This window comes from Misgurnus anguillicaudatus, chromosome 9 (assembly GCF_027580225.2).
Source record: "Misgurnus anguillicaudatus chromosome 9, ASM2758022v2, whole genome shotgun sequence".
NCBI classification, from domain to species: domain Eukaryota; kingdom Metazoa; phylum Chordata; class Actinopteri; order Cypriniformes; family Cobitidae; genus Misgurnus; species Misgurnus anguillicaudatus.
This window is the reverse complement of record NC_073345.2, coordinates 28,682,923-28,710,292: the sequence shown is the minus strand read 5'-3', so window position 1 is coordinate 28,710,292 and position 27,370 is coordinate 28,682,923. Positions and strand designations below refer to the sequence as shown.

Sequence of the window (27,370 nt, the reverse complement as noted above, 5' to 3'; positions counted from 1 at the left end):
CCCACTGCTTTGCGGGGCTTATTGCTTTTATAAAACGGTTACTTCATATGCATAGCAGGATTCCATAAAATAAAACAAAACACAAATAAGCTGTAATTATATTAGTACAATTATTACTCTTCCGCCAAACAAAGTAGTTCCTCAGAATAAAGTGTGGCTGATACAAAGTGTAGTTCCCAACCAACACAGACGCAGCAAAGACACAATGAAAATATCCAATTTTTGTCAGTGGGTAATGATTTGCTTTTTTACTACCTACCACCACAGGTACATTTCATATCTGTGGGAAACACTGCAAAATTACTTATTTTACAAAGTCGAGTATAAGTCCGACTCATCGCGTGATCATCGAGAAAGTGCATCGAGATAAGGAAATATCAAGTCAATAAGTCAATGTTTAAAACGCGTAACAATATTTTATTCACACTTAAAATGTTGTATGACAAAAAGCACTATGCCAATTAATTGTCTTTTTCAGCGTTTATCCCATATCTTGTTTTTAGCAGCATGTAATTTAAAGGGTTTGAATGAGTACACTCACAGACAAAAGGCATTGTTAGCCTTTTCAACGTTCATGACTGTTGTAGGTGATTTAAAGGCTGATACATCTTTGAATGTTGTTTTGACACATTTATTGTACCATGTAATGTAATACAATAAGACTAGTAGTTCAGCGTTTACTTGATATACTTGATACTGCTGTTAGACATCTAAAAAACATCAAAAACTGTTTTCCCAATTCATACACTTCCTTCTATTTCTTTATCTTGCAGAGGGATGAGCGATATGAGCGATGACTTCAAATGTTATCACAATTTGTTTGTATATTATCCCAAAACTATATGAAGAGTTTGGTTCCAATACACGATCAACGCTATTTTAAAAAATTGTTACCGCCAAAATCAGTATTGTATCAGGTCAGTATTAAAAAGTAAATTCTTAATTTTACGCCAAATCCGGTATCCGCCCTATTATTCTGTCACCCCTTCTTCCTTTTTTCCAAAACGCGATAAACGCCATCCCTCCTTCTCTGCAGATGCAATAAATCCGCTCAACAAATCACAGCACACCATTCCACGTACTGTAAACAATAATGGCGGTCCGTTGAATACACACGGAATTCTACTTTTCCTCATCTACTTTGTACTCCATGATCAACAAACAAACAAAAACAAATACTTTTGATAGCATTGATAAACCTGTGGTGGTTTTCTGTGGCGGGAAAGAAACGCAAGCGGTCAAAATCGAATAATTTACGCAAGAGGCACTTGGGCAAAGGAAAAATGCCGGCTGTTGCTTGTTCTCCTGACAGCATGAAGCTTCTATCATGCTAACACATTGACTCCAGGGGATCTTATGAAAAACTTTACATTATTTTTCTCAAAGTCAACGAAAATCGAGCAGGACCAAAACATTTTACAGTAGATCGCTGTCAAAAAAGTTCAGCGACGACGTCCCAAGGATGACAGCAACAACAAAGTGTTCTTAATATGACAAAGTAAGTGTTTTGATTAATTCCATTAATGTTTTTTTTAAATCAGTGTATACCACTAGTCAACTAAATGAATATAACATGGCAAAGATGAATGAACATTTATATTAATTCAACAGATTTATAGCATTTTGAAAAAAAACTTGTCATGGATTTATTGCATTTTGAAAATCAAATTCTGGATTGAATTTTTAATGTTATTAAATGTCATATATTGGTGGTATAAATACAACAACAACATTAACCACTGATTGTGGCTACAATGGGTGCATAAAGACTGAGCTAAAAGTAAAACTTTAACCCAACATGAGAAAGACTAAAATATACAAAGTTGCAGATATAATTCTGTGAATATGCTGATGTTTAAGTAGTAAAACGTCACACAGTAAATGGGTGATTCTCACGAAACCATTGAAACACCACGGCACTAATGATTTTAGCTTTAAAATGTGTAATATAGTAACATTAAAAAGCATCAGAATTAACACAATACTGTGTTCTATCTTGCACAATGTGTGATTTCAACATAAGAATTTAGAATTGGAAATTTTATCTCATTTTCTGCTGAAATTCTCATTACCGCAATGTGTCCGGCTGTGTTTGAACATGCGTTATGTTGTAATTTAATCAAATTAACACAAAAATATTAAGAAAAAAAATAAATGAATGTTTTGCTAGACTACTTTAGATGACAGAAAAAATATTTACTGAATATTCATGTATAATAATAATGAAGAAAAATTAGGAAAATGATGTGTCCATGCCTGATGTTCTCATCCTCCGCAACACTTTTTGAGAACAGTTTAAGCACACATACAGAATTTTAATAAAGTTTGATTTTGAGCGACCAAGCACATGGACCAGTTACTTCAAGATGGCTACCAGGTAAGATCATTTTTTTACAGTTAATTTGAAATATTGTCTTGTCAGAATGCTTACACGACATTTTGATTATCATTACCGCAACAGATGCTTATTAAATGTTAATTTAATTAATAGAAGCATAATACTTTGATTTTAAATGCATGTGCAGAATCTCCAAATTATGTTCTTTCAGGTTTGTCATGTCATTTTGAAAATATGTCAGTGTTGATGTTTTCTGACTGTTGCGGTAATGAGATTTTTTAGGACTAATTTTTTAAATTATGTTACAAAAAGTGTTAAATGATAAGTAAAAGTTTTTAAATTAATGTTCCCATGTACTCCAGACTTTGTTTTTCAATGTCTGGTGGGAAAAAATGTAAATTTAAGCAATTTTTACATTTTCATGCTTGACATTTTTCGTGAGAATCACCCAAATACACAATATTAAATCTAATACAAGTTTGAAATTATTGAAATAACTTGCGCAAATATATGTTAATGACGCTAGACATCACAAAGTTTATGCATGAACGATCTTAAAATTCATTTAATGCCCTCTCTGACCTTTGACTTTTGACACTGAAAACCTCAAAGTTAAATAAATACAACTGCCAACATTGCACAAAAGCAATCAGCCAAGAATGTGTCTTTGTGCTACTTTCCTGTGGCAGACAGATCATTTGTTTGGTTAAGTCTATTGTCTAAATCGAGAATAAAAGAGATCCCCAGAGTCCAGCTCCGTTCGGTCCAGCACACAGCTTAAGGAAGTAACACACACATAGACCAACACAATCTCATGGCAATACGTATCTATTTAATGACTTGGCTAGTTTGTATGAATTTATATAATATAATTTGTGTTTAAGTGCACTTTGCTTTGGGACAGTGGGGTTGGAGATGGAGTCTCATTTATGCTTTTTCGTATGAAATTTATCAAACAAAACGCCGCCACATAAAACAATTTTCCCAGTGAGATCACATGGTGCACATACACATTCAACATATGCATTAGCTAATGTATAAAGAAACATACTGAAAATGTGCGATACTGCATCATCTCTCTGGAAACCTCCTGTAGTTCTTCCTTACCTGGCACCAATGATGTCCTTCTTCGCCAGATCAATGCCGGCAATGACCTTGACACGAAGAACTCGAGATTCGTTCTGCAAAACACGATACACACACAAACACACCATTATGAATAAATCAATACCTTTTGTAAGAGTCTAGAAGCAAAAACCTGTCTGTTGGCCTAAATTTAGAATCGGTTCTTATTCGTAAGAGCATCTGCATTTTTCACTTCACTTTTCACTAGAGGAAGAAAAAGGTCAATAAAATAAAGAAACTTGCAGCAGAATTTCCTTGCATAAAGGTTTTCTTATAAATTAGCTGATTCAATATACGAAATCAATATTTCATGTATGCGGCTTCACGTCAGGTACCTGATCACCCTGTCAGGATTTATTCTGCGATAACATCCAGCTGGCTTCACGTTATCTGCTACATAAATTTTGTTGAATTTCGTAAATCTTTTGGTCGTTTTATTCTCCAATATAAAGTTTGGAGAGAACCACTCGTCCGAACTTCATTGCACTAGTTTGGCAACCCATAAATAAACTCTCTAGCTGTAGATACAACCATTTCCCAACACCCACTCTGCATAAATGCGTCACACCCACGACATCACCCCCGCTCAATAGCTCATTCATTCCAGTCCAGATTACACAATGAACATCTTATTCGCTCTATCTGCATTTATACCAAACTAGCCTTGAAAAGAGCCACTGCAGAGGGCAACAAGAGGGTGGGAAAGGCTTTCTTTTACCAATTTTACCCACTTCTGCTTCATGCATTTCCGAAATTCCTCTTCTATATTTGCCTGTGATTCTGCATAACTAGAAGATATGCATCAGTTTTCTAGCCCAAGTAAACAGCTACCAGCCACAAGTCTTCCTGCAATTTTTGACCTGTACAAAGCCAAAAGCTCGGATGAGAATCAATGTCAAGTACTTTAGTGTAATAAGATGCGCCAGTGGATGTTTTTGAATATGAAATGCACAGAGACGAGATTCCCTGCTGTAAGCAACTATTTTGAATCTAGGAAATTAAAATCCACACTTTATAAACCAACTCTGCAGGAAAGGAACTTGAAGGCAAAGCTCCCTCGCCCAACACTAAAGACACTCCTTTATCTTTGCCAAAAAATGTCTTCATTCTCACCCCAATCACTCCTTTAAAACATGTTACAACACAACTTTACAAAATACACCCTGATTAAACTGAAAGAAGAGTACAGACTGTTTACTTCCTATGAAAAGTAACATAACAACAGGAACCGCAACATCGCCACAAAATCTTCATGGTGAACAACTTTCGGTGATCACCACAAAGACTTATCATCACACTGTTACTATGCTGGAACTTTGCAGTTTTATATCAATACACGAGTTACCTTTAGAGCAAACAGAATCAGCTGTTTATTTAAATAATCAGATTGTTCGTGTTTGTATTCACCAAAAATAAAATCAGCCGTGTTCTGCACCCATTTCTGCACCCAAATTGTCATGAAGCACAACTGTGCCTCCGTTTAAACAAAGTTCGAATTACGGCTTGAGGTCTTTAGCTGACCCTTTTCCCGGTCTTTATTCTGTTCTTGCTTGTCTATATTCTGTCCTATAAAAATAAGTCCATAAAAATTATAGACGGTTTCAGCAGTAACAACATAAACAAGCGGCTTTCGTGGTCAACACGTAACTTCCGGTAAACTCCGCTAAGAAAAATTAACAACAAAGTATTTTAAACGTAGTTTATTTATATAACAAGCAAAATTAACAACACGCAGAATATCTACGAAACCAAAACATTTGTTATTTTCAACAAGGTATTTGTTTAAGAGTTTAGTTTAGCAATGAGTCAGACCATTAAACAAACCCTGAAACCAAAAGTAAAGTTCGGAGACGTGCATCGCATCACCACACGTGCGTCCGATGAAACTGTCTATAAATAACTAAAAAATAACCCAATTCCAAGTCTTGCTTTTGGTTGCTTTACAATCATTTGTAGTAAATTGTAACTATGATGTATTGCTATTTTTAGTAATGCAACAAAATTAAAATTCTGGGCCGAAACTGATTCAGAAAATGATGGATGCGCTTGGCTGAAAATTAAAGAGCTCCTATGGTCCGATTCACGATTTTACATTTCTTTTGGTGTGTAAGTGTGTATAAGTACATGTTAACCAAATGCAAAAGGTACAAACCCCAAAGAACAATGACGCGAGTTATCGTCTCCAACGTAAATCTCTTTTCTTGGACTACAACAAACACACGGATTGTAGGCAACGTTAACTTCCTGTGATTGGTGATGTAGAAAAGACCGACAATATCATAATTCCTCCCGCTTCGGACTCAGGCCTGTAAGTTAACTCCTGTCAGCATTGCATTGTGAGCAAATCTTTCAAACATGGTAAGGAGCGTCACATTTCCTGCTGACGTCAGAGGTATTCAGGCCAATCACAACGTACAGATTAGCTGGCCAATCAGGGACACAGCGCTTTCAAAATTGATGAGTTTTGTACAAAATCAATGCTTTGAGGAAGGAATGATATCTGGGGCTACAAAAATGTACGGTATGTGGAAAAGAATGTGTTTTTTGAACCATAAACCATGCAAACACAATGTATTATACCAAATACACAAAATAGTGTTTTTTATCAAAGAAATAGGTGCCCTTTATTTTAGTTTTAGTTTTTTATCATTGTATTAATATTAGACTTGTTAGTTTCATTAATTTAATGAACCTGAGTTGGACTACAAACCAATAACTGCAAACAAATAAAATTAACCTTTTTTGAAAATAAATATTCCTCAATTTAACAGCTTTTTATCGAAATAATGTAAAGTTCTAGAAAACTTATATATGCAAAACAGTACATTAATGCAGCAACTCGGCCGCCTTGTTAAATCCTACGTTTAATTCAGGGCTCGAAATTGCGACCATTTTGGTCGCATATGCAACCGAAATTTAGTCTGTGCGACCTTAAAATATATTTGGGAGCATTTGTGCGACTGCCCATTTTGTTGTGAAGCGAGTTGACTGTGATCCTGCGTGCTGGCGCTGTCCCAGGTTCAGTGTTCTCTCCAACGATACATAACCAATAAAATATCACCATTAAGTTCTTGCGTTTAATGAAGACTGCAGATTGGCTAATATGAGTGTCAGTCATTCCTTGTTGCCGTGAAACGCGGACATGTGAAAAGACGAACGCGTCGCGAGCATGACGAGAGCGAGCCGATTACAGCCAACCCAGACAGCAGACGACTCCGGATTCAAATGTAACTCCACCACCGGAAAATACGAGTTGACGTTAAACCTTTCAGAGAGAGTGGCTTAAAGATTTCGAGTGTCTCCGCTATGAAAATGTAACTTACTGTGTTTACTGTAAATCCTGTAAAACGGCGTTAATGGCGGAATCAAAACATTTTAAGCGCCAGACGTACCTTGCTTAAACATGGCGAAAGTGCCAAAAACACAAGACGTGTCATGACAATGTGTTTATTGACACGATGGAGACACCGACCTGTCTGTCAAAGTGTGTTTGATGGTGTATGTGCGCATGCGCTGGTGAATGGGCATTCGACAAACATCCTTGTGGTCCATGTTGCTGTGGAATACGACAATGCGGATGGTATGTTTTTGTTGTATTTTTTAAAACATTGCCTATTTAGTAGTAAAAGCATCCTGGTAATGCAGTTATCAATACCAATATATATTAGCCTTCTATATTAGGGTCACTTTTGTAATATCACAATTAATCAGTGTTTTACGTGTTTGCTAGATTTTCTATGTAATCTTAATATCATGTTACCTGTAATTGTTAAATTATTATTGCTGCTATACTATTTCAACAGCATTTGGGTATTAATTTAGGAATTTATGCCGCAAAAAATAAAATAAAAAAGAAGACCAACTTTTAAATGCTGGCCATAGGATGTGTAAAGCCCGGTGGTGGTGGTTTATTTTTAATAAAATAAATCTATTAACATTTACATTGTAGTTGTGGTGCTTTTTAATTTTTGGATGGATGCGCCTAAATTTTTGCTGGTGCTCCTAACTCTTTAAAGTTGGGAGCACCAGTGCTACCAAATAAAAAAGTTAATTTTGAGCCCTGGTTTAATTAAGATACACAATCATTTTAATAAAAACAACAGGCAAGAAACAGCCTGACAGTGAGCTTTTGTTCTGCTTATGTCAAAAGGCTTGAAATAAGCTTCAGTGACATCAGCACCTGCCGCATAAGAGTCCAGCATGAGTTACTCAAAACTGTGTACTTCATCATCAGTTACTGACAAACCCGATTAACTACTATATCTGCCTGTTGCTTTTCAGAGGAGGACATGAAGTTCCCTTAAAAAACCTGTGAGTCAATGTGCGTAATCACATAAACATGATCACAAGCAGTGGAGCATTACACAGAACTTGTGTGTCATTTTAAGTTATTTGCACACATCATGATCACACTTTGCTGTGTAGCATTAATATAATGGCTGCAGCAGAGTGTCGGTTATTTATGGTGGGCAACGATTAATTGCGATTAATCGCATACAAAAGTGAGTTTTTGCATAATATATGAAGGTGTCCTGTGTGTGTAATTATGATGTGTATATATATATTCTATTTAAATATAATAATTACACACAAAAAACATACAAATATTATGCAAAAACTTTTATTTTGTATGCGATTAATCGCGATTAATCATTGCCATTGTTTCTTTCAGCCGAAATTTCGGTACATCCCTAGCTATTTTTCTCACTTTTGTAAGTCGCTTTGGATAAAAGCGTGCTCTATATATCGAAACATAAATGAAAATGACGAACACTGTCATGGCAATCGGAGTTGGCTAATTCGGAAAAATGTTTCAAATTTTCCCACCGGTTAATCAGCGCGTCACAAACTCGGTGATCCCGGTATCACCGAGTGGGAGTGGCTTATAAATGCGCATGCAGACGTGCACATTTTACTTTCACTTTTGAATTACGCAACTGTTTAAATGCATCGCTTGCGTAAGCTGCGTTAAATCGCCTATGAATTTGCGTGCAATGTGAGGGCAACAGCTGGTTTACTTAAGTGCTTGAGTCAATGTGCGCAGGTAATTCTCAAAGAACCCGCCAGTCCCAACCAGAGCAACCGGCTACTTCTCCATAAAAGCGCTGCTTGAATGATGGGTTTAATATTTTTCTTGATGAAAAACACAACAACAAAACAATCTCGCTTATATTAAACATCATATATGTATATTATAACAAAAACGAGCAAAGCACGCAGCTTCTGTCATCATCTGGTCAGTCAGCTCGCCTTGCAAACTCTGACAGAAATAAATGAAATCTGACACCGGCTGCTCTGTGACGTGACGCGCGTTCAGCCCCGCTGAATTCAGACAACAGACACATTCAGTTGTAAGTGTTTGCTCTCTCTAACGAAACTAAATGATTTAATTACACGAAAATATCAAAACGACGGTGAAAGACGGTGTCGCGGTGGGCAAGTGATATAACCGGTGACAGGCTGAAGCACCGGTTATCACCGTTTCACCGATTATCGCGGCAAGCCTAGTGTGTATTACAACTTACAACTTCCTATGAATTAGCCACCCTCGTAAAATAGTTATAAATACGAGATCAGGCTGAACTAATCTAAAAATGTGTCCTTACATAAATTAATAATATAAAATTAATAATTATATGAATTATTCAATAAATAAAAACTTGACATGTGATTCTCCGATGACATTTAAGGCCTAAAAGACCTCCAGCAGCAAACACTTGTACAGAAAACACCAAGCAGTAGGGTTGCACCGATATATTGCTAATGATGCTTGCTATGATTCTCAATGGGTTACGGTGAAATGCCGCTACATCAAAAAGCCAGAGGGCGCTCTCGTGCAGAAACTCAATATGTGCAGCAAAAAAAAAAAAACACGCAGCTCCAGGAAATGGCTTAAGCATATATTTATATTGCTGTTCTTCAAACCTTTTCAGGTATTTTCATGATAATAAAGAATATGTATAATGTTTATGTTTGACGAGTGTTGCTTTTTCAAATGCATGTTATAAATGACTCAAACTAACAGTGATTTCAGATCGATAAGGACTTACTGATCAAAAGCCGTAGTACATGAAATAGCTGTGCATAATATTGACTGGGCAATTCAGAATAGTTATCAACCAGGTATTATTAGTCCATATCGGCATTTATCATCACTTCCCTATACCAAGCAGCCAACCAAGACCGGAGTTACGTTTTTACTCTTTATTTTCACCTAATCCATTAAATTGTCTACTTTACAGACTCCAGACAAGCAGGCAGATAAATTGGTCAGAAAGAGATGACGGCTGGATTTGGTCCACTAGCAGAGCTAATAATAACTTATCAGTAATACTGATGGAGGCCAGGGCTAGGGAAGACATAAGGAACTGCCTCGGGTGGAGAAATGTGAACGACTAATCAGAGGGCAGGCATTGCTAACTTTAATTGATGGCTGAGTTATTGTGCAAATGTGTTTAAAAAAGGAAATTGGAAAAAGGAAATAAAAAAATGAAACAGCTAAGGTCGAAGCTGTAGCACAGTGGGTTGTGCTGATAGACGATACTATCGTGAACCAACGATAGTCAGAAATATGGCAGATAGTGGGCTTTCATGATGATAGTATATCAACATCATAGCTTCACCCAATTAACATGTTGTGCATACACTAGTGGGTTTGTGCACATGAGCTGGACATATAAGAGCTGTTGGGTCATGGGGACCCAGGTTCGAGTCTAACTGTGGGTTCACACCAGATGCGAGTTCAACGATTTGCGTGAGTAGATTACATACAAAGTCAATGCAAAGATCAGACACATCCTCGCATGGGGCGATGCGAATGACGCGATATGGGCGTTGTGTTTGCCACAAAAACACGCGCTATTCGCCTCAAACGCGTTTTCGCCCAAGTTAAAAATATTCAAGTCGAGGGAAAAATTCACATGACACGAAGGTAAATCCAGCGAGTAACGCGATGACCCAGGTTTGGTGTGTACGTAGCATAACTCTGTGCTATTCGTGCGTAGTTAGACGCTTGAACATTTGAGTTTACTCGCTTTATTCGTGCGTGAAAGCCACGCGTGAAATTGTAGTCATTCGAGACCTTCACGCGGAAATTCGCGTCATGGGAGGGACTTCTGCGACTCCGCTGAGACTCTGCTCTCTTCCTGTAATCACGTCACTACTACAGCAAGGTCCTGATTGGTTAACGCGGCACGGAAATCCGCAAAAGTTCAGATTTTTCAAGTCGCCCGTTTCCCGCGACAATGCTTAATTCGTGCGGAACGCGCCATCCGCGCATACCACGCGTACCGCGATGCATGATGCCTAATCGCATCTTTGCATTGACTTAACATGTAAATAACTTGTGCTTGCCACCTCTACCGCATCTAGTGTGAACCCTACATGAGGATGCACAGAATGTCTGGCAACTGAAACTATTTGGACAAAAATGGCAAAAAAATAATTTTCAGCGTTTTGATGAATGAAAAGACTGGATACATTTTACCAAAGAGTAACGTTTTGATTATGCGATTAAATGTGAGAGGCACATGCGCAGCAAACATGACAGCAGTGAGGAAGATGTTTTTTGCTATTTTGGATGAATAGTTTCAGTTGCCGAACATTCAGTGTATGCTTATTCGATTATGTCATGCCCCACGACCCCTCTCTCACCCCCTAAACCCCTTTATTCGATCTTAAAGGAATAGTCTACTCATTTTCAATATTAAAATATGTTATTACCTTAACTAAGAATTGTTGATACATCCCTCTATCATCTGTGTGCGTGCACGTAAGCGCTGGAGCGCGCTGCGACGCTTCGATAGCATTTAGCTTAGCCCCATTCATTCAATGCTACCAATCAGAGATAAAGTTAGAAGTGACCAAACACATCAACGTTTTTCCTATTTAAGACGAGTAGTTATACGAGCAAGTTTGGTGGTACAAAATAAAACGTAGCGCTTTTCTAAGCGGATTTAAAAGAGGAACTATATTTTATGGCATAATAGCACTTTTGGGAGTACTTCGACTCGGCGCAGTAACTCCCTCCCTCTCCCATTATGAGAGTGAGAAGGGGAGCGGACTTTTCAGGCAAGTCGAGTTTAATATTGAAAATGAGTAGACTATTCCTTTAACATTCACTCCATATAAAAAAATAAAAATAATAATGGAAACCAGCCTAAACAGTCTAGCAACGTCAAAATCTGTCTATTGAATAAGGCAGATTTTGATTTTAATAGGGTCTTTTATCCACTAAGCTACACCACCCCTAACAAATGATATTTACTGTAAACATCAGCAAGTGACTCATCCAATCAAAATCAAGTGCTGTGTGTACTACGTCAGCAAGACGTTACCAGCTGCATTCATCTTTTCTATTTATAAAGTCAAATGGCTTTTCTACAACCCTATTAACATGCTTGACTGATATAAGAGGTCTCGGAGCAACAGGGCTTTAACAGAAGATGGAAGGAAAGTATTACTCAGGCTGTGGCGAACAGGCTAGATAATTAGGATTAAGATTGTTTGAGCTCTGACCAGCTTCCTGCGCACCCCCAGTGATTAAATCCATGACAGGTTTGGTATTTCCAAGTTATACATCATCATGTTAGCTCCGAATTGGGAAAGCATGCTTTGCTGGGGACTCTGAAGTGGAAGGTCAATTTCAATTTCCTGCAATGGGATCTCCACTTAAATATCATTTAAAGACAACAGCGCATAACACCACCACTTCTCATGAGAAAGAAATAACATTTCATTCCATATATGCATGCTTATACCGGTGGGAAATGATTTTAGTATTATAATTCATTTATATTGTAGCCCAAATGGAAATTACAAATTTGTATAAAATTAAATGAACTACGTTTTAATTCACAGTCAGATCTCCCTATTCTTAGATGACCCGTGAATGGGATTCACAAGTGCAATCCACTTCAAAGCTGCAGCCTCTTACTGCACGTCAATACGCTGGAGTTATTGCGAATGCACATCTCAGGTTACATTCTCATCGCTTTTAACCCGGCCAAACGTACCGATTTCCAAAGCATTTGTATAGAGGCTACTCCAGCTAACGTTAGCAGTTACATAATTTGAATGCTGATCCTAAACAAACAGCTTTTAAAGAGCTCAGAGAAAACATTTCCTTTATGATGGATGACACCTGGTTTCATCAGAACTACAGTCTGTCTTAGTACTGACTCGTGACGGGTTTCAGTGCATTTAAGCATGTCATCTCGCTCATTTTGCAATACATTTTTAGTGGCCCTAAGGTATGTTAAATAACACTGCAACCAACAAAAAGTGAAACGTCTGCATGTCGCAGGAGAAAGAATTTGAAATATTTTGCCTAGCAGGCCATTAACAATAACATTATCTGATCATCATTCAACACCTTCGGGAACCATACTGTATAGAAATATATTAGTTGCTATTACAACAAGCGTGACAACACTTTGTAACGCTCCCTGTACAATTTGTGCTACAGATATGATAACTTTATATTATATCGTAGCTTTTCTTTTTATTTTGCTTTTTAAAATGACCAGACTTTATCATGACGTCTACATTTTCAAATAATATAAATGTACACTCATCTAAAGGATTATTAGGAACACCTGTTCAATTTCTCAATGTAATGGTGTGGGGATGTTTACTTGCCCAATTGGCACTAAGGGGCCTAAAGTGTGCCATCGTTTAAATGCCACAGCCTACCTGAGCATTGTTTCCAGGGCTCTAGAGTGCGACCAATTTGGTCGCACATGCGACCTAATTTCTCATTGGTGCGACTTAAAAAAATATCAGGTCGCACTGTTGCGACCAGGAGTTCGAGGGAAAAAGCCATGGTCCAGATCTACGTGTATGTACGTTTAAAAATGCGTGTGCGCTCGAGAGAGAGAGAGAGAGAGAGAGAGAGAGAGAGAGAGAGAGAGAGAGAGAGAGAGAGAGAGAGGTGAGTCCGTCAAATAAACAGAGTGGATGTAGCCGCGGATTATAAGAGAAGAGGAAAAGAACGATTGACAACTTTTTCGTTAAGAATGTTAAGTTGCCTGATCCGTCCGAAGATCAAAACCAATGCTCTGACATCAACCTCCCGTCACATCAGGTCCCAACCCGAAGATGGAATTAGGTAATGAGCCTCTTACAATCGAGTCAGAGCCAAAGCATAATTCTTTTGAAGAAAATTATTTGAACGTAACCCCGAACAGCAATGTCGCGTGCCGTGCGCCAAATTTATAGAAAAAAGCCAGGAGTCAGGACCGCTGTTTTCTTCATAACCTTACTTCCAAATCGCCAGACTTATTATTACAATTATGCCAGACTGTCTTAAATAGAGAAATAAGTTAATTCCTTGATTTGCGTTGTTGATTCATTTATAAATAATTCCCCCAAGGGTTTAGTTTATGCGCAAAAAGCATTAAAATGAATAGAACATGATGATTACATCTTTCTTTTGTGAAAAAATAATAAAATAAATAAGCCTACATGAAATGTGTTTAACTTAAATATTAGCAAATTAACAAAACGAATTCAAAAGTAGCATATAGCCTATATGAGTTTATATATTGTGTGACGCGCTCCAAATCCGATGCAGCACAAAAAAACTTTTTTATGCAATCTCATCACGCGTTTCATGCCATCACCGGCACGGGTTTACGCAGGGCAGCGAGAAAAATACATTAAACTTTAAACATTAACATTCTACTTGAGTTTTTTTTGGACATCTCTTTGGAATCACTGCAATCATATCATCAACTTAAAAGGTATAAATATAAGCGCAGCGCTTATGAGTGTTCAAACACTGCTGACCGCTCAGCTGTCAATCTGCCGACCCTCACAAAGTTTCACATTAAATGTTAATATATTTGTCCAGTCATGGTCCTGTGCTTATTTCTGTCAATGTTCTGCATGAAAATCTTTAAAGGTTTCTACTTTGCGATTTGCGGTGCCTGCCGGTCACAGTCTTTATGTAAAACGGGCGGGTATGAAATAAATTGATGCTGATGTCGGATAACGGGTCAAGTGTTATTTCAATCGCGCGGATGCGGGTTATCAAACAGGACTGTGCATGACTCATATAAGGAAAATTATAAAATAGCCTACATGTTTATATTCTGCATTAAACCACCATGGGCACCAAACTTGCGGTGTTAAAGGGACAGTTCACCCAAAAATGACAACTCTGTCACCATTAACTCTCCCCCACTTCGCCACAAACCTGTACAAATCTCCCCGTTCTGATAAACACGAAGCAAGATACCTTGAGGAATGTTAATAACCAAACCAAGCACGAGCCCCACTCACTCCCAGGAAAAAAATACTATGGAAGTGAATGGGGCTCATGAACGGCCCGGCCACCAACACTCCCCAAAATAGTTCCATTCATGTTCACCAGAACAAAGACATGTACACAGGTTTGTAACAACATGAGAGTGAGCAAACCATGACAGAAGTTTCATATTTGGGTGAAATATAAATCCGATGCGGTAGGGCTGGGCGGTATATCGGATTTAGGGGATATATCGATATGGGTTCCCGACGCGATGCGGAATTAGCCCATACCGTTCATATCGATATGGTTTAATACAACTCAAGCGCACATACACGCGCTCTGCGCGAGCCCGCCCGTCACAGCAAATACGCGACATGGAGAAACACGCAGAAACTCTGTGACGCTTGGATGCGCCTCATGAATGTGGACATTCAAAAACTGCGGCTGCGTGCACTCGGAGGATTACAATTATTGAGTTCAAGACTAAAATAAAATGTCTCCTCAACCTGCTTTTACAGAGAGATCATTGGAATTAAGTTACCGCTGCATGTGTGTGCTATCATCCCAACAACATGTCTGACGCTCCATCACAACACCTATTTATCTAATACGCTATTGCAGTTATTTCTCATCACTATTATAGCAATATCAGGTGAGTGATACTGCGTTTATAATTTAGTTCGACGGGACAAGTAAAACAGAAACTCCGAAGGAGTTTTATTGTGTGGTGAACTTTTTCCTCAGATTCAAAGCCCAGTATAACAGCCACATACAAGTCTCCGTTATTTAATTTTAAAAGTCACTTTAGAATTAGTAACGAATGATTGTGCTGTTCAGTGAAGCTATTAGTGTGAATTAATGAGATTATTATTAAGAAATAATAAGGGAGGATGTGTGTGAATGAAACACAGACACTTTAAATGTGCTGAATGTGTGCGCGTTATAGTTTCAGTTTGCACGTAGCCAATCAGATTCCAGAACCACATCTGTTCTATAAACTTAATTATTTTGGATCATATGTTTTTAAGTTTTGTCCGTTTTTGTGACTGGAATACACTGTATGGACAAAAGGACTGTGACACCCCCTTCTAATGAAGAGGTTTGACTACTTTAGTAAATTCTGTGAACACAAATCATAATGCTACAGACAGTTAAGTATATTAATGAGAATTGTGTGTTTCTAATTTTATGAATAATAATTTCAATAGTATGGGCAGGACACTTTTCCATAATTACATTATAGATTAAAGATCATATTACATGATAATGCACAAAACAAAGTAAAAAAAAGAGAAATGATTAAGAACTTCACTGGTTTGTATATAAAGTTAACTAAACCCAGCTAAACAACTTTGGTATGACAAACATTTACCACCCATCAAGGACATACAGTCATTTCGGGTAAGATAAAGGCTCTATCAAAGAGGATTTTTTATATGGTACTGCATGGTATATAATTTTTGTTTTGATATGAAGTGGAATAGATAGTTTATTAGGGAGTGTTTACAACTTTATGGTACAACAACTTCAGCCACAAAGATTATAAAGGCTTTGACTTTCAAGTAACATTTTTATCCTTTTTGTAAAAAATACCGGATATATATCGGATACCGGCATTCCTAAAAAAAATACTGGGATATGAATTTTTGCTTATACCGCCCAGCCCTACGATGCGGTCAAAAATTAGGGTGCACCTAACTTTTGTGCTGGTGCACCTAAGAAAAAATGTTAGGCGCACCAGTGCAACCAGTGCAAAAAGTTAGTCTAGAGCCCTGGTTTCTGACCATGTCCATCCTTTTATGACCGCCATGTACTCATCCTCTGATGGCTACTTCCAGCAGCATAATGCACCATGTCACAAAGCTCGAATCATTTTAAATTGGTTTCTTGAACATGACAATGAGTTCACTGTACTGAAAAGGCTCCCACAGTCCCCAGATCTCAACCCAATAGAGCATCTTTAGGATGTGGTGGAACGGGAGCTTCGTGCATCTCACAAATCTCCATCCACTGCCAGATGATTTTCTATCAATATGGGCCAACATTTCTACAGAATGCTTTCAGCACCTTGTTGAATCAATGCCACGTAGAATTAAGACACAAACACAGTATTAGTATGGTGTTCCTAATAATCCTTTAGGTGAGTGTATATCTTGAATGCATATCAAGTAACATTGAATTGACATTTATTTCATTTGCTCATTTTTAACCGCATGTACAAGAAAAGTACAATAATTAGGTAATACATTGAAACATGCATTTGAGGCCATGATAGTTTCTGGACAGGGAAGCCATGATGGTGGTTCCTATTAATACATCTCCATGTGTCATCTCGTATGGTCTAGACCAGTGGTTCCCAAGCTTTTTCAGCATGCGGCCACCCTAATGTATGGTGCATTCCTTTGCGGCCCCCCAAAGAAAATTTGTGACAAAAAACTGTTCTAAACTCAACATTTTACAAAATTAAATTATACAAAAAAGTAGTGCTTTTGGTTAGTAGCCTTAATTTTTATGTTTAATTACACAGAATTCATGATAAATTAATGTATTTTATAAAATGTCATAAAACTGGGGCCCCCCTGGCACCATCTCGCGCCCCCCAGTTTGAAAACAACTGGTCTAGACGACCATCTAGCCTAGCGTATGCAACATGATCGTGCTTTATATCACTAATATAATAACATTAGTAAATCCTTTTCTGAAGACTGGATTTATTTATGTCTCTTCGGGTAAAAGCGACTGCCAAATGTATTTATGTAAATGTAAGACCTCACCGACTTGAATTGTTGGAAAGGCATGAGACATATCTTGGTGCAAAATATTACATTCAATTCAATTTGGGCAGTAAGCAGCCACCCGGAACATCCTAGCATTCACAAAGCAATGACTAACAATCATCCAACCACATACCAACGCCCTGCTGAACCACCAGTTTTGCATAGGTATTGTACCATGCTCAAGTCTTAGGCTATGTTTACACAACTACTATGAAGTGAAAAAACTGAAAAGTTTTTTCACTGCATTTTAAAAAATTTCAAAAAAGATCCATGTTTACATGGATCCACGAAGATGAATAAATACCATAGACTGTAAAAAATGGACTTAGGGGGCGTGCACACCAACGCTTTTACGCCCGCGGCCGGCGCATGTTTTCAATTCATTTCAATGGAAACTCGGCGTATTTCAAATAAGCCAGCCGCTAGCGGTTTTTTCCGCGCTGAAAACCGGCGCAGAGAGTTGAGAAATGTTCAACTTTGGAAGAAAAGCTCCGCTCGTCAATGTCAGTTTTCACACGGCTGCCCAATCACAGTGGAGGAGGGGCGGGACATTACCACAGCAACCAACCGGCTCGCAGCTGACGTATCACAGCTACCAAAGCGCTCAGCTGAAGAAAGCTGGTACTCAGCTGAAAAACAGCTGGCATTCGGCGTCCTCAAGGCGTTTTCAGCCGCGTTTAAAAGTTTTGGTGTGTCCAGCCCCATAGTCTTAGTGACGTCACCCATAGGTTTTTGACGAGCTTTTTTAAAGCCAATAGTGGCGGAGCCTGCCGTCGCCATCTTGGCCGTGCATCACTTGCGGATAACCGAAAATGGGTAAAGCTGAGGTGGCTCGTTGCTGAAACTACGCCCGCCTTGCTCGACTATATTGACAGCAGTGGCAGTTCACCTGTCACTCAAGTGGCCACGCCCTTAATTTTGCAGAACTTTAAAGGTGGAGTCCACGATGTTTGAAAAACGCTTTGGAAAAGGAGACGGGCCGACTACCAAAACACACTTATAGCCAATCAGCAGTAAGGAGCATGTCTACTAACCGTCATCGTTGCCTGGGTTGCGTATGTGTGGGGCGGGTCTATCAACAGAAGGTCCAGATTCTATTGGGGTAGGGGCGTGTTTGTTTAGGTGATTTCAAATGTTAACATTGGCCTTCAAACATCGTGGACTCCGCCTTTAAGGCTTAATATAATTTAAACTAGGGATGCACCGATAGGGTTTTTTTGGGCCGATACCGATACAGATTTAAACAGACAACTTCTGGCCGATACCGATACCAATATTAAACACTTGTATACAATACTATACAGTTGGTCTATTTGCTAGCTTATTTCTGCATCAAATTATTTTTACTGAACATGGATTGGATCTAATTAACATTCAACTGACCAACATAATAAGAGAGGCACAAATTAAGCTAAAACAAATATAATAAGACAGCATGACAACCTTCAAAGGTGGGTTTTGCTATTCAGCATTAACAACATTAACTCGTTTTGTACATATAATAGATTTCTTTCTGCAGTTAATTAATAAACAATCGGTATCGGCCTTTCTCGTGCTATTTCCGATATGCCGATGGTTTCAAATTCATCAAAAATCGGCCGATAAATATCGGCGGCCGATACATCGGTGCATCACTAATTTAAACAGATTAGTTACAAAAAATTCACCCCCCTCACAGTTGTTATGAAGGGCAAATTAGCTATATAGACCACAAACACGTTTTGTACATGGCTGTAAACATATTTTTTTGCTGTTAAGTTGGGCATTTTAACATGGGGGTCTATGGGAATTGACTCTCTTTTGGAGCCAGCCTCTAGCGGCCCGTCGATGGATTACAGTTTACATCACTTCCGTGTTGGCTTCATCAGAGAGATCAGAAGGTTGCCCCCTCACTAAATAATCTGTTTCATAGTGCCAGACCAGTAGATGGCAATGTTACCTTGTAAAGAAACGCTACATGCCTGCGCACATATGCATTCTTCTACAGAGCGATAAACACAAACAATCAAGACAGCAACAAGCAACTTTGTTTAGACAGACGATGAGTTAGGTTTACTAGTACAAGAGACCCTGGACTATAAACCGCTAACATTTTGTAAACTGGTTGGAGAAGCATTAATAAACGTAGTAACTTGAGCAGCACAAACACAGTCCTGTAGGACGCCAGTGTAATTTTAACACATTATGTGTCATTTTGTGTTGATTTTGTGTTAAAATATAACAAGTTGTGTTAAAAGTAACACAAAATGTGTTGTTTCAATAATAGCACAGTGATGGGTGAATTCTGGGACAACGCATTTAGTGTGTCGTCCCACAATCAACACAAATGTGCTGTTTTTAACACATTCGTTCTAAGAGTGTAAACAGCCCCTTAAACCTGGGATACATTGCAGGATTTTTGCTATCCTGTAAGAACATTACCTTATTACACTGTGCGACATAAAATGTTTAAACTCTGGTACGACAAGCGTGAAGACTGTAGGATGATGACACTTATTGCATCTGACGCCTCATTCACACAGACAGCGACGTTATCGCTGTGTGTCGCTCGTCCCTTTCAATGAGGCGTTTCTAAATCTGCTTGTCATACACAAATGAGTACCATTCACGCCAATAACTGACGAGAGAAGGATGACGTGAACTCCACTACCTCGTTCTCATTGGTAGTCGCTCACAAAATTCGCTCGACATTTGCATAAAGTTAAACTTTTCTTAACTTTCTCGCGTCGCTGGACACGCCCATACGGTCGCCAACGGTCACTTTCGCTCGTGCCGCCGGAAGTCGCCCGGTTTCCACTGAAATGAATAAGATCGCGTCGCTCTGCTACTGCTGGTCGCTGGCTGTCTGAATGGGGGGTGAGACTTTGACGACTGCGACACGTTAGCGCAACGTCATCAGCATTACGTAGTGGTAAACAAATACCTGTACGCAGGTTATAGCAGCAAACACAGCGTTGATCATGCTGAATTTCTGACACTGCCAGAAAACTATCGTAGCCATCTTTGGATGCAAGACTACGAAAACGGGCGTCCCAAAACCACTTGTTTGTACGACAAAAGGACCACCGATGAAGAGGAAAATCGGTATGGTTTTTTCACGATGGTAATCTTTCATCTGGGACAGCCAAAAATTGTGCAGTGTATCCCGGACTTTAGAGGAATAGTTCAATCAAAACTGCCCCTTTAAATCTTAGTTTCAGCTGTAAGATATTTTAAACCTAAGTTTATAGATGTAATAGTTTAGGTGGTGGTGGTGGTCGTATGTTTTAGGATCTGATCTTGTGACACAAAGTTGCAATCACAGGGATAAGTTAACTATGAACAGGGAAGTTACAAAAGATTATCTTGAAGAATGCTATTAAACAGCAAACTTTATCTCAGGTTGCTTCATGCCGTCTCTCCCTGCTGTAAAACATATAGCCCACTAACTCAAAAGAACACGGGATGGGGGAAGCCCAGATCTTGCACGTAGCTCCCCTGAACCTTTGTAACCGTGCTGCCGTGTAAAGAATGCTTAATTACATCCCATTATTTTCCTGTACTGTCGGTCAAGTTGCAAACAGAAGCCGAGCCTCTACTAACACATTCCATGCCCAGAATTCCAAAAAAAACCTTTATTGTATCACACAACCGGTGCAAAACAAAGGCCACATTCCCAAACTTTACGAACAAACCTTCTATATTTTTGCACTTGGTTCCCACAAGAAAACTTATACAGGGACAACTTTATATCAGTTGTAACTAAAGCAAAAGATGAGTATTATTGTAAGCAAATGCTTTCTATTAGGGATGGGCAATATAAACGATATGCAATATAAACGATAGAAAATTGGCATACAATAGAGATTTTAAGTCTATTGCACTATCGCGATAATGCGTGTTGATGACACAATTTACTCGCGAACTTTAGAGCCACGAGCTGCAGCCGAATAAACATGGATGAAAGTGTTAGCGAAACAGAGGAACTCGTGAAAAAGACCGATGCAACATCTATTTTTTGGATTTAAGCCATAAGTTACATAAGTTAACTGCTGCTCCACGCGCGAAATTGGCATTATGGTCTAGTAATTGTGAAACATGCAGTATATATATGCAGTATAGTCCCCACAAGCATTTAAAGTGTTTAGTGTTATAAAAATAATTAACTGTGTTTTTTAGCAGATAGATCTTGTCGGCTTTATCATTTTAAAAGTAGATCACCACACAAAAAAGTCTGGACACCCCTGTAGAGTGTGTCAGGGAAAAGTTCCAGCTAAGAGAGGTAACAAGACTAATCTGGCCATAACGGTTTACTTTTACTTACTTTTTTAGCAGTTTGGCTTTTCTAAGGGTCTATATAACCTGTTCTGAAACTAGTCTATTGAAATTATTATATCGCAATACATATCGCTATCGCAAGAGGCTGCAATGTATAACGCAATATGGATTTTAGGCCATATCGCCCATCCCTACTTTCTATCATTCAATTTTAATACCAAGACTAAAGAAAATCAGGTTGCCATCAAAATCAATAAGAAAGAACATATTACAGTAAAGCAATCTAGATTGTGGGAAAACTATGTACAAGAGTTTGTGTATTTGAATTTCCCCTCAGGTATAAATAAAGCAATAAACCTTTTGAAGAATGTACAGAGTTATGACTCAAACTGGTACTGCACATTATTGCATTTGTCTGCCTTCTGCTTATTAATGTTTATTTTCACTAAGAGAAGTGCAAGAGCAAATGCTTTTACATTTGACACAGTAACAGTAAATTTCATGAAGTCTGCAAAGGCGTGATGTTTTCTAAATCCAGCTCAGTACATCATCACAGAGGAATGTTAGCTGGATAACGGATGATTAAGCTGTAACTAAAGTTCATGTATTTTTAATGAAGACGCGACAGCATGTGCATGTATCACATTTCATATACGCATGATATTGGGCGTGTGAGTGCGTAAGCGAGAATGCTTTTGCATGTCCTTAACATGTGTGCAAAACTGACCAATTTTAACCCACCAACTAGCCAAATCGTCACATTATGATGATGATAACATAAAGAAATGTAGCTATATGAAGTATGCTGCCACATACATACCAGTACGGCCACTGACATACTGTAGCTAGATGCAAAACATAGTAGGCTAAGCAGAATTTTAAGGTGCAACTTAACAAGACTGCTAAAATTCAGCAAGACTTCTTGAATTAATTAATGTTGAGGGCGTGAGATGTTGTGCCTGTCATTCCTTTGTACACAACAGGAATGTAAAGGCATTTTCAGGCCAGAAACTAAGGGACCAAATGATGGGGTCGCAAAAGATTGAGAAAATGTTCTGTGGTACACAGAGCCGTTGACAGCATCGGCCCCCTGCCAGCTTGATAGATGTTTGTCGAATACTAATGAAGTGATGCTGTTTGAAGTGATGTGTGCGCCGTCTGCTGTGCACGCTTTGTTTATTGGGACTCGGTGGAAATACAAATTTTGAAATTTGGAGAGAAACTGTGTGTATTGTGAAAAGCAAGAACTTAAAAAAATACTTTTAGTTGACCTTAATAGATTTGTTGGTGGCAACAGAAATTGTTTATTGTTATAAGGGCCGGACAATATATCGGAACATCAAAATATTGCGAATGCGCATATCAGAACAGTATGCATATCGCAATGGATTTAAAAAACTGAATGCTCCTTTTATTATTTCAAACAAAGTTATGTAATGTGAAAGTTTTGTCTATGCAGATAGCAGACTGCAATGTTAATATTTGTGTGTTTATAATTCCATTTGCATTCTCTGACGTGAAGATGATCGACGATCAAAAAGCATTTTTATAAAACGGCTCGTTCTGGTTCTTCATTCTGATTGGTTGAAACGCGTTCCAAGCTGTGATAAAATACCCCGGTAAACCCACGGTTCAGACCGCATCACAAGTATCACTGCGCCACTGTTGCTGCGTACTGATTTATGAAAATAAACACCACAGTCTTTAATCATATTTTAATTTTTCTACCTTTGCACAATTATGGCGATATCCAGATAAATGTCAATAAATATTGTTGAGTCATTTCGTCAATAAAGAGAAAACGTTCTCTGAGTTGTTTTTGTCTTTTTGATATTTCCGCTATTATCCACTAGATGGCAATCTTACCCAACTTAAACACTGACGCATTCACTTGACATAACAGCGTTGAATCTGATCTCTTACAAAAGTTCTTCACAAAAATGGAATTATCTCCACTTTAAGCTGAAAATTTGAGAGGTGATAACTGATAAGAGAACAAATGAAGGTAGGAGGAACGTTTTTTTGTTGTTGTTGGAAAGCGGATGTACTGTTCTTTCATTTGATATTTTATGTTTATTTAAAGAAGATCATTTTTCTGTAAGGCATTAAACTAAAACTGGGCGGCAACTTAAAAAAACGCTGACGAGGAAAGAGTTAAACATGCTTCCATGCATATTTGATCATCACTTCAACAGTTGCACGATATAAATGTTAATGTATAAATTAAATTAGATGAATTTTGATTTATAAAATAAACACCACAGTCTTAAATCATATTTTCATTGTGTCTTTGCTGCGTCTGTGTTGGTTGTGAACTGCACTCTGTTGCAGCCACACTTGATTCTGAGGAACTACTTTGTTTGGCGGAAGAGTAATATTTGTACTAATATAATTACAACTTATTTGTGTTTTATTTTGTGAAACCCTGCTATGCATATGATGTAACCGTTTTATAAACGCAATAAACCCCGCAAAGCAGTGAGGTTACAGTGCATATTATAACAGCTAAGGGGGTTTAGGCACTCCGCTTCGCTAACCCACTGCTTCTTGGGGTATATTGCTTTAATAATATGCATGTTGGATATGTAACTTTTTGCTTTTACTGTACATTTATGCGTTTAGCAGACGCTTTAATCCAAAGCCATTTAGAGCGCATTGCAAGGTATATATTTTATTAATTTTAAGTATTATACTTGAAATGGATTTTACAAATTTAAAACATTATCAAATATTGCATTATTTATTTAGAAAATTATTGCATATCGTATTTTTCTTCAATATTATACAGCCCTACACTTTGGTAGTACCACTTTTGTGAATAGACTAAGCAGACACAGTTATGGGTCCAAACTATGCGCTGGATGATTAATCGGTCAATAATGAATAATCGATCAATAATAAATAATCGGTGCAGATCTTTTATAAGGATCTTTAAGAGTTTCTCAAAGAAAAAAAATCTTAAAGGGACACTCCAGTTATTTTGAAAAGTCAAGTTTTAAATAGGAAAAATATCAAAACTATTTGGTTATTTTTGAGCGCGATCCTAAATGGTCTAATCAGATTCAATGGATTATGCTAAGCTATGCTAAAAGTGGTATCGCCAGACCTGAAGATCGGCTGAATGGATACCAAACCGGTAAAAATAAAATGTTTAACTTTAGGGGAGCTGGAAAATGAGCATATTTAAAAAAAAATGAAGTGTCCCTTTAAAGTTAATCAACGGATGTCAAGTAATTTTCCAGCAGAACACCAGTAATTTTAAACACCTAACCGATTCCAAACTTGTCGAAGCTGCCGTTTAACCTGTTGATGAACGACTATAGCTAGTAAAATACCTCTCTTTGTTTACGTTAAACATATCAAGAAGACAAATAAATTATTAACTTTTAGTACATTTAAGTGACTCTTTGTAAGGTTTCTACTAAAATACTCCAGTACTTTTCCAACAAAAACTCGGAAAGCATTGCATGCCGAATCTTTCCAGAAACTGCTGAGTGGCCAATTGATTTGATACAGCCATAAATATGTCCAAAATATTGCCAACTTGTACTTCGAACATGACTCAGGCCTTTCCTTTGGACTCAAATATCACAGCCAATAATATATTTACACCAACAAAAAGTAAGTTTCGTTAAACTACATCACCAACAGAACAGACCAATTAAATGCAATCATTTATCATTGCATTATCATGGCTCAAGCGTAACCAACACATGTTTTCTAAGGTGGTCCTCATCCTCTCAAGACAGTTGGCCTAAATTTGCTGTGAATACACCGGGGTCATGTTATGATTAATAACATGGTGTTGTGGTTATTAAAGTGGTGATCTAACGCCCATTTAAACATCATTACTATGAACAAATACCTAGATTATCCTGTTTCCCTGTTTGATTTCACCCATGTGATTTATCAACAACAATGACATAAAATAATTGCTCTCACAGTGATAAGACTATTACTATGGTATACTATATTATAATATACATACATGTATATATTCATAATTCACAATATATACAGTAGTCAATGGTGGCAATGTCAATTATAATAAAATTAATAATTTTTCACCTAAGAAAACAGAAAAGAACATGCTGTTCAACTCACAAACATGTGAGCTGTCAATCATAAACATCAGCAGATATAACAGTTACACTAATATCACCGGCACGTAATAGAAATAGACAGGAAAACGTGTAGTTGTGATGATACATACCTGAAAACTGTTAATTCAATAAAAATTACAAAACTAATACCTTTACATCTACCTTCAGTTTTGTCCCAGACACATTATAAAATGACACCCTTACAAAAATATGAAGCATGTGATTAAATACAGTATGCCAAACAACTGTAATCTAGTGGGTGGTATGTACATTGAATAATCTATAGGCAGATGAATTTAAAGCGAAGACACTTACTTCATCCTCTGAGAGTCCATAAATTGGTTCATAATTCGTAGCCATAAAGCCAAATGGCAATTTAATACACACATACACAAAACACACACACGCGCGCTCGTGTCAAAGCTGGAACAATAGCAAAGTGCGTCCTCTCCCTGCCTCCTGCCAATACAAGTTGATCCAAAACACCGAAGTATGTGGCAAAAATGATTATCCTTTTAAACCATATCGCGACGAGATGAACAAAAGATGTAAGTCATCCGGTTTAATTTCACTTAATGGCTGAAAGTCGGTGAATACGAGCGTAATATCCCCAACAATACGATTCCCCTCGTCAAGTGCATACGCGAATCATTCACTTCCTTTCAGGATCCGAAACACACCCCGCAGAAATGAATGACAGCTTAGTTGTCCAATCAGATAGTTCTCTGGAACACCGGGAATGACAAAAGAGCCAATCGGTATGGTTTAAGGGCGGTGCAAGGCAATTGCACTTTTTGGAGTAATCAGGGATGGGTAATTTCCTGAATCACAATATGGATCCATTATTTTGATTAATATATATGTCTGTATATTTATACGCAAAAATGTTTATTAATGTTAGTTTTGATGATGTAAGCTCTTAAAAAAAAAACATTTATACATTTTTAACCTGATAGCGGGATTCCTGTGAAAAAATCTTGAACTTAATAACTGGAATTTTTGGTGCTTTGGCATCCTCTACTGTCATTGGATCGGTACTACCAATGTGTTTATTTTAAATTAACATTCCGCAATGAGCAAAATCTAAATGTTTTGTTAAACCGTGATTTACTGCACATTTAAAATAGCCCAGGGCAACAGAACTTTTCTTGACTTTTTAACACTAAAGTGTTGTTCTACAGAAAATGAGGTTTCAATTTGGATCAGGATTTTTTTTTTAAATCCTGCTTAAAACTCACAAACCCCGGCATATTTTAGGAGGGATTTAACGACCACTATTCCACATGTTGATTGAAAAAAACATCCTTATTGTAAAACGTTCCCCAAGCCATAAACTAAATAATAAAGTAAGTATAAAGATGTAAGAAATTACCAATCTTCTAATCTAAACCAATATAATGCTAAAACAACAGCATTGTGAAAGGAGAACACCATTTACATTCAGTTCTTTTTTGCTTTATCTTACAGTAGGGCAATGCACTTTCATTGCTTCATACCAGGATTTGAGTAATTAAAAATA

General features: G+C 37.8%; 1 protein-coding gene across 4 annotated transcripts in view; it reads right to left on the bottom strand.

The window, feature by feature from the left end:
• Positions 1–26,528, bottom strand: part of nedd4l (NEDD4 like E3 ubiquitin protein ligase) — a 121,984-nt gene extending 95,456 nt beyond the window's left edge. For 3 of the 4 annotated variants that reach the window (XM_073871455.1, XM_073871456.1, XM_073871457.1), the window contains exons 1-2: positions 26,167–26,528; positions 3,446–3,519 (exon numbers count right to left, since the gene is read on the bottom strand). In XM_073871455.1, coding sequence (XP_073727556.1) covers positions 3,446–3,519; positions 26,167–26,211 — 119 coding nt within the window. In that variant the 5' untranslated portion in view covers positions 26,212–26,528. The remainder of the gene's footprint in view (positions 1–3,445; positions 3,520–26,166) is intronic. The other variant, XM_073871458.1, reaches the window with a different exon arrangement.
• Positions 26,529–27,370: the final 842 nt, after the last annotated feature.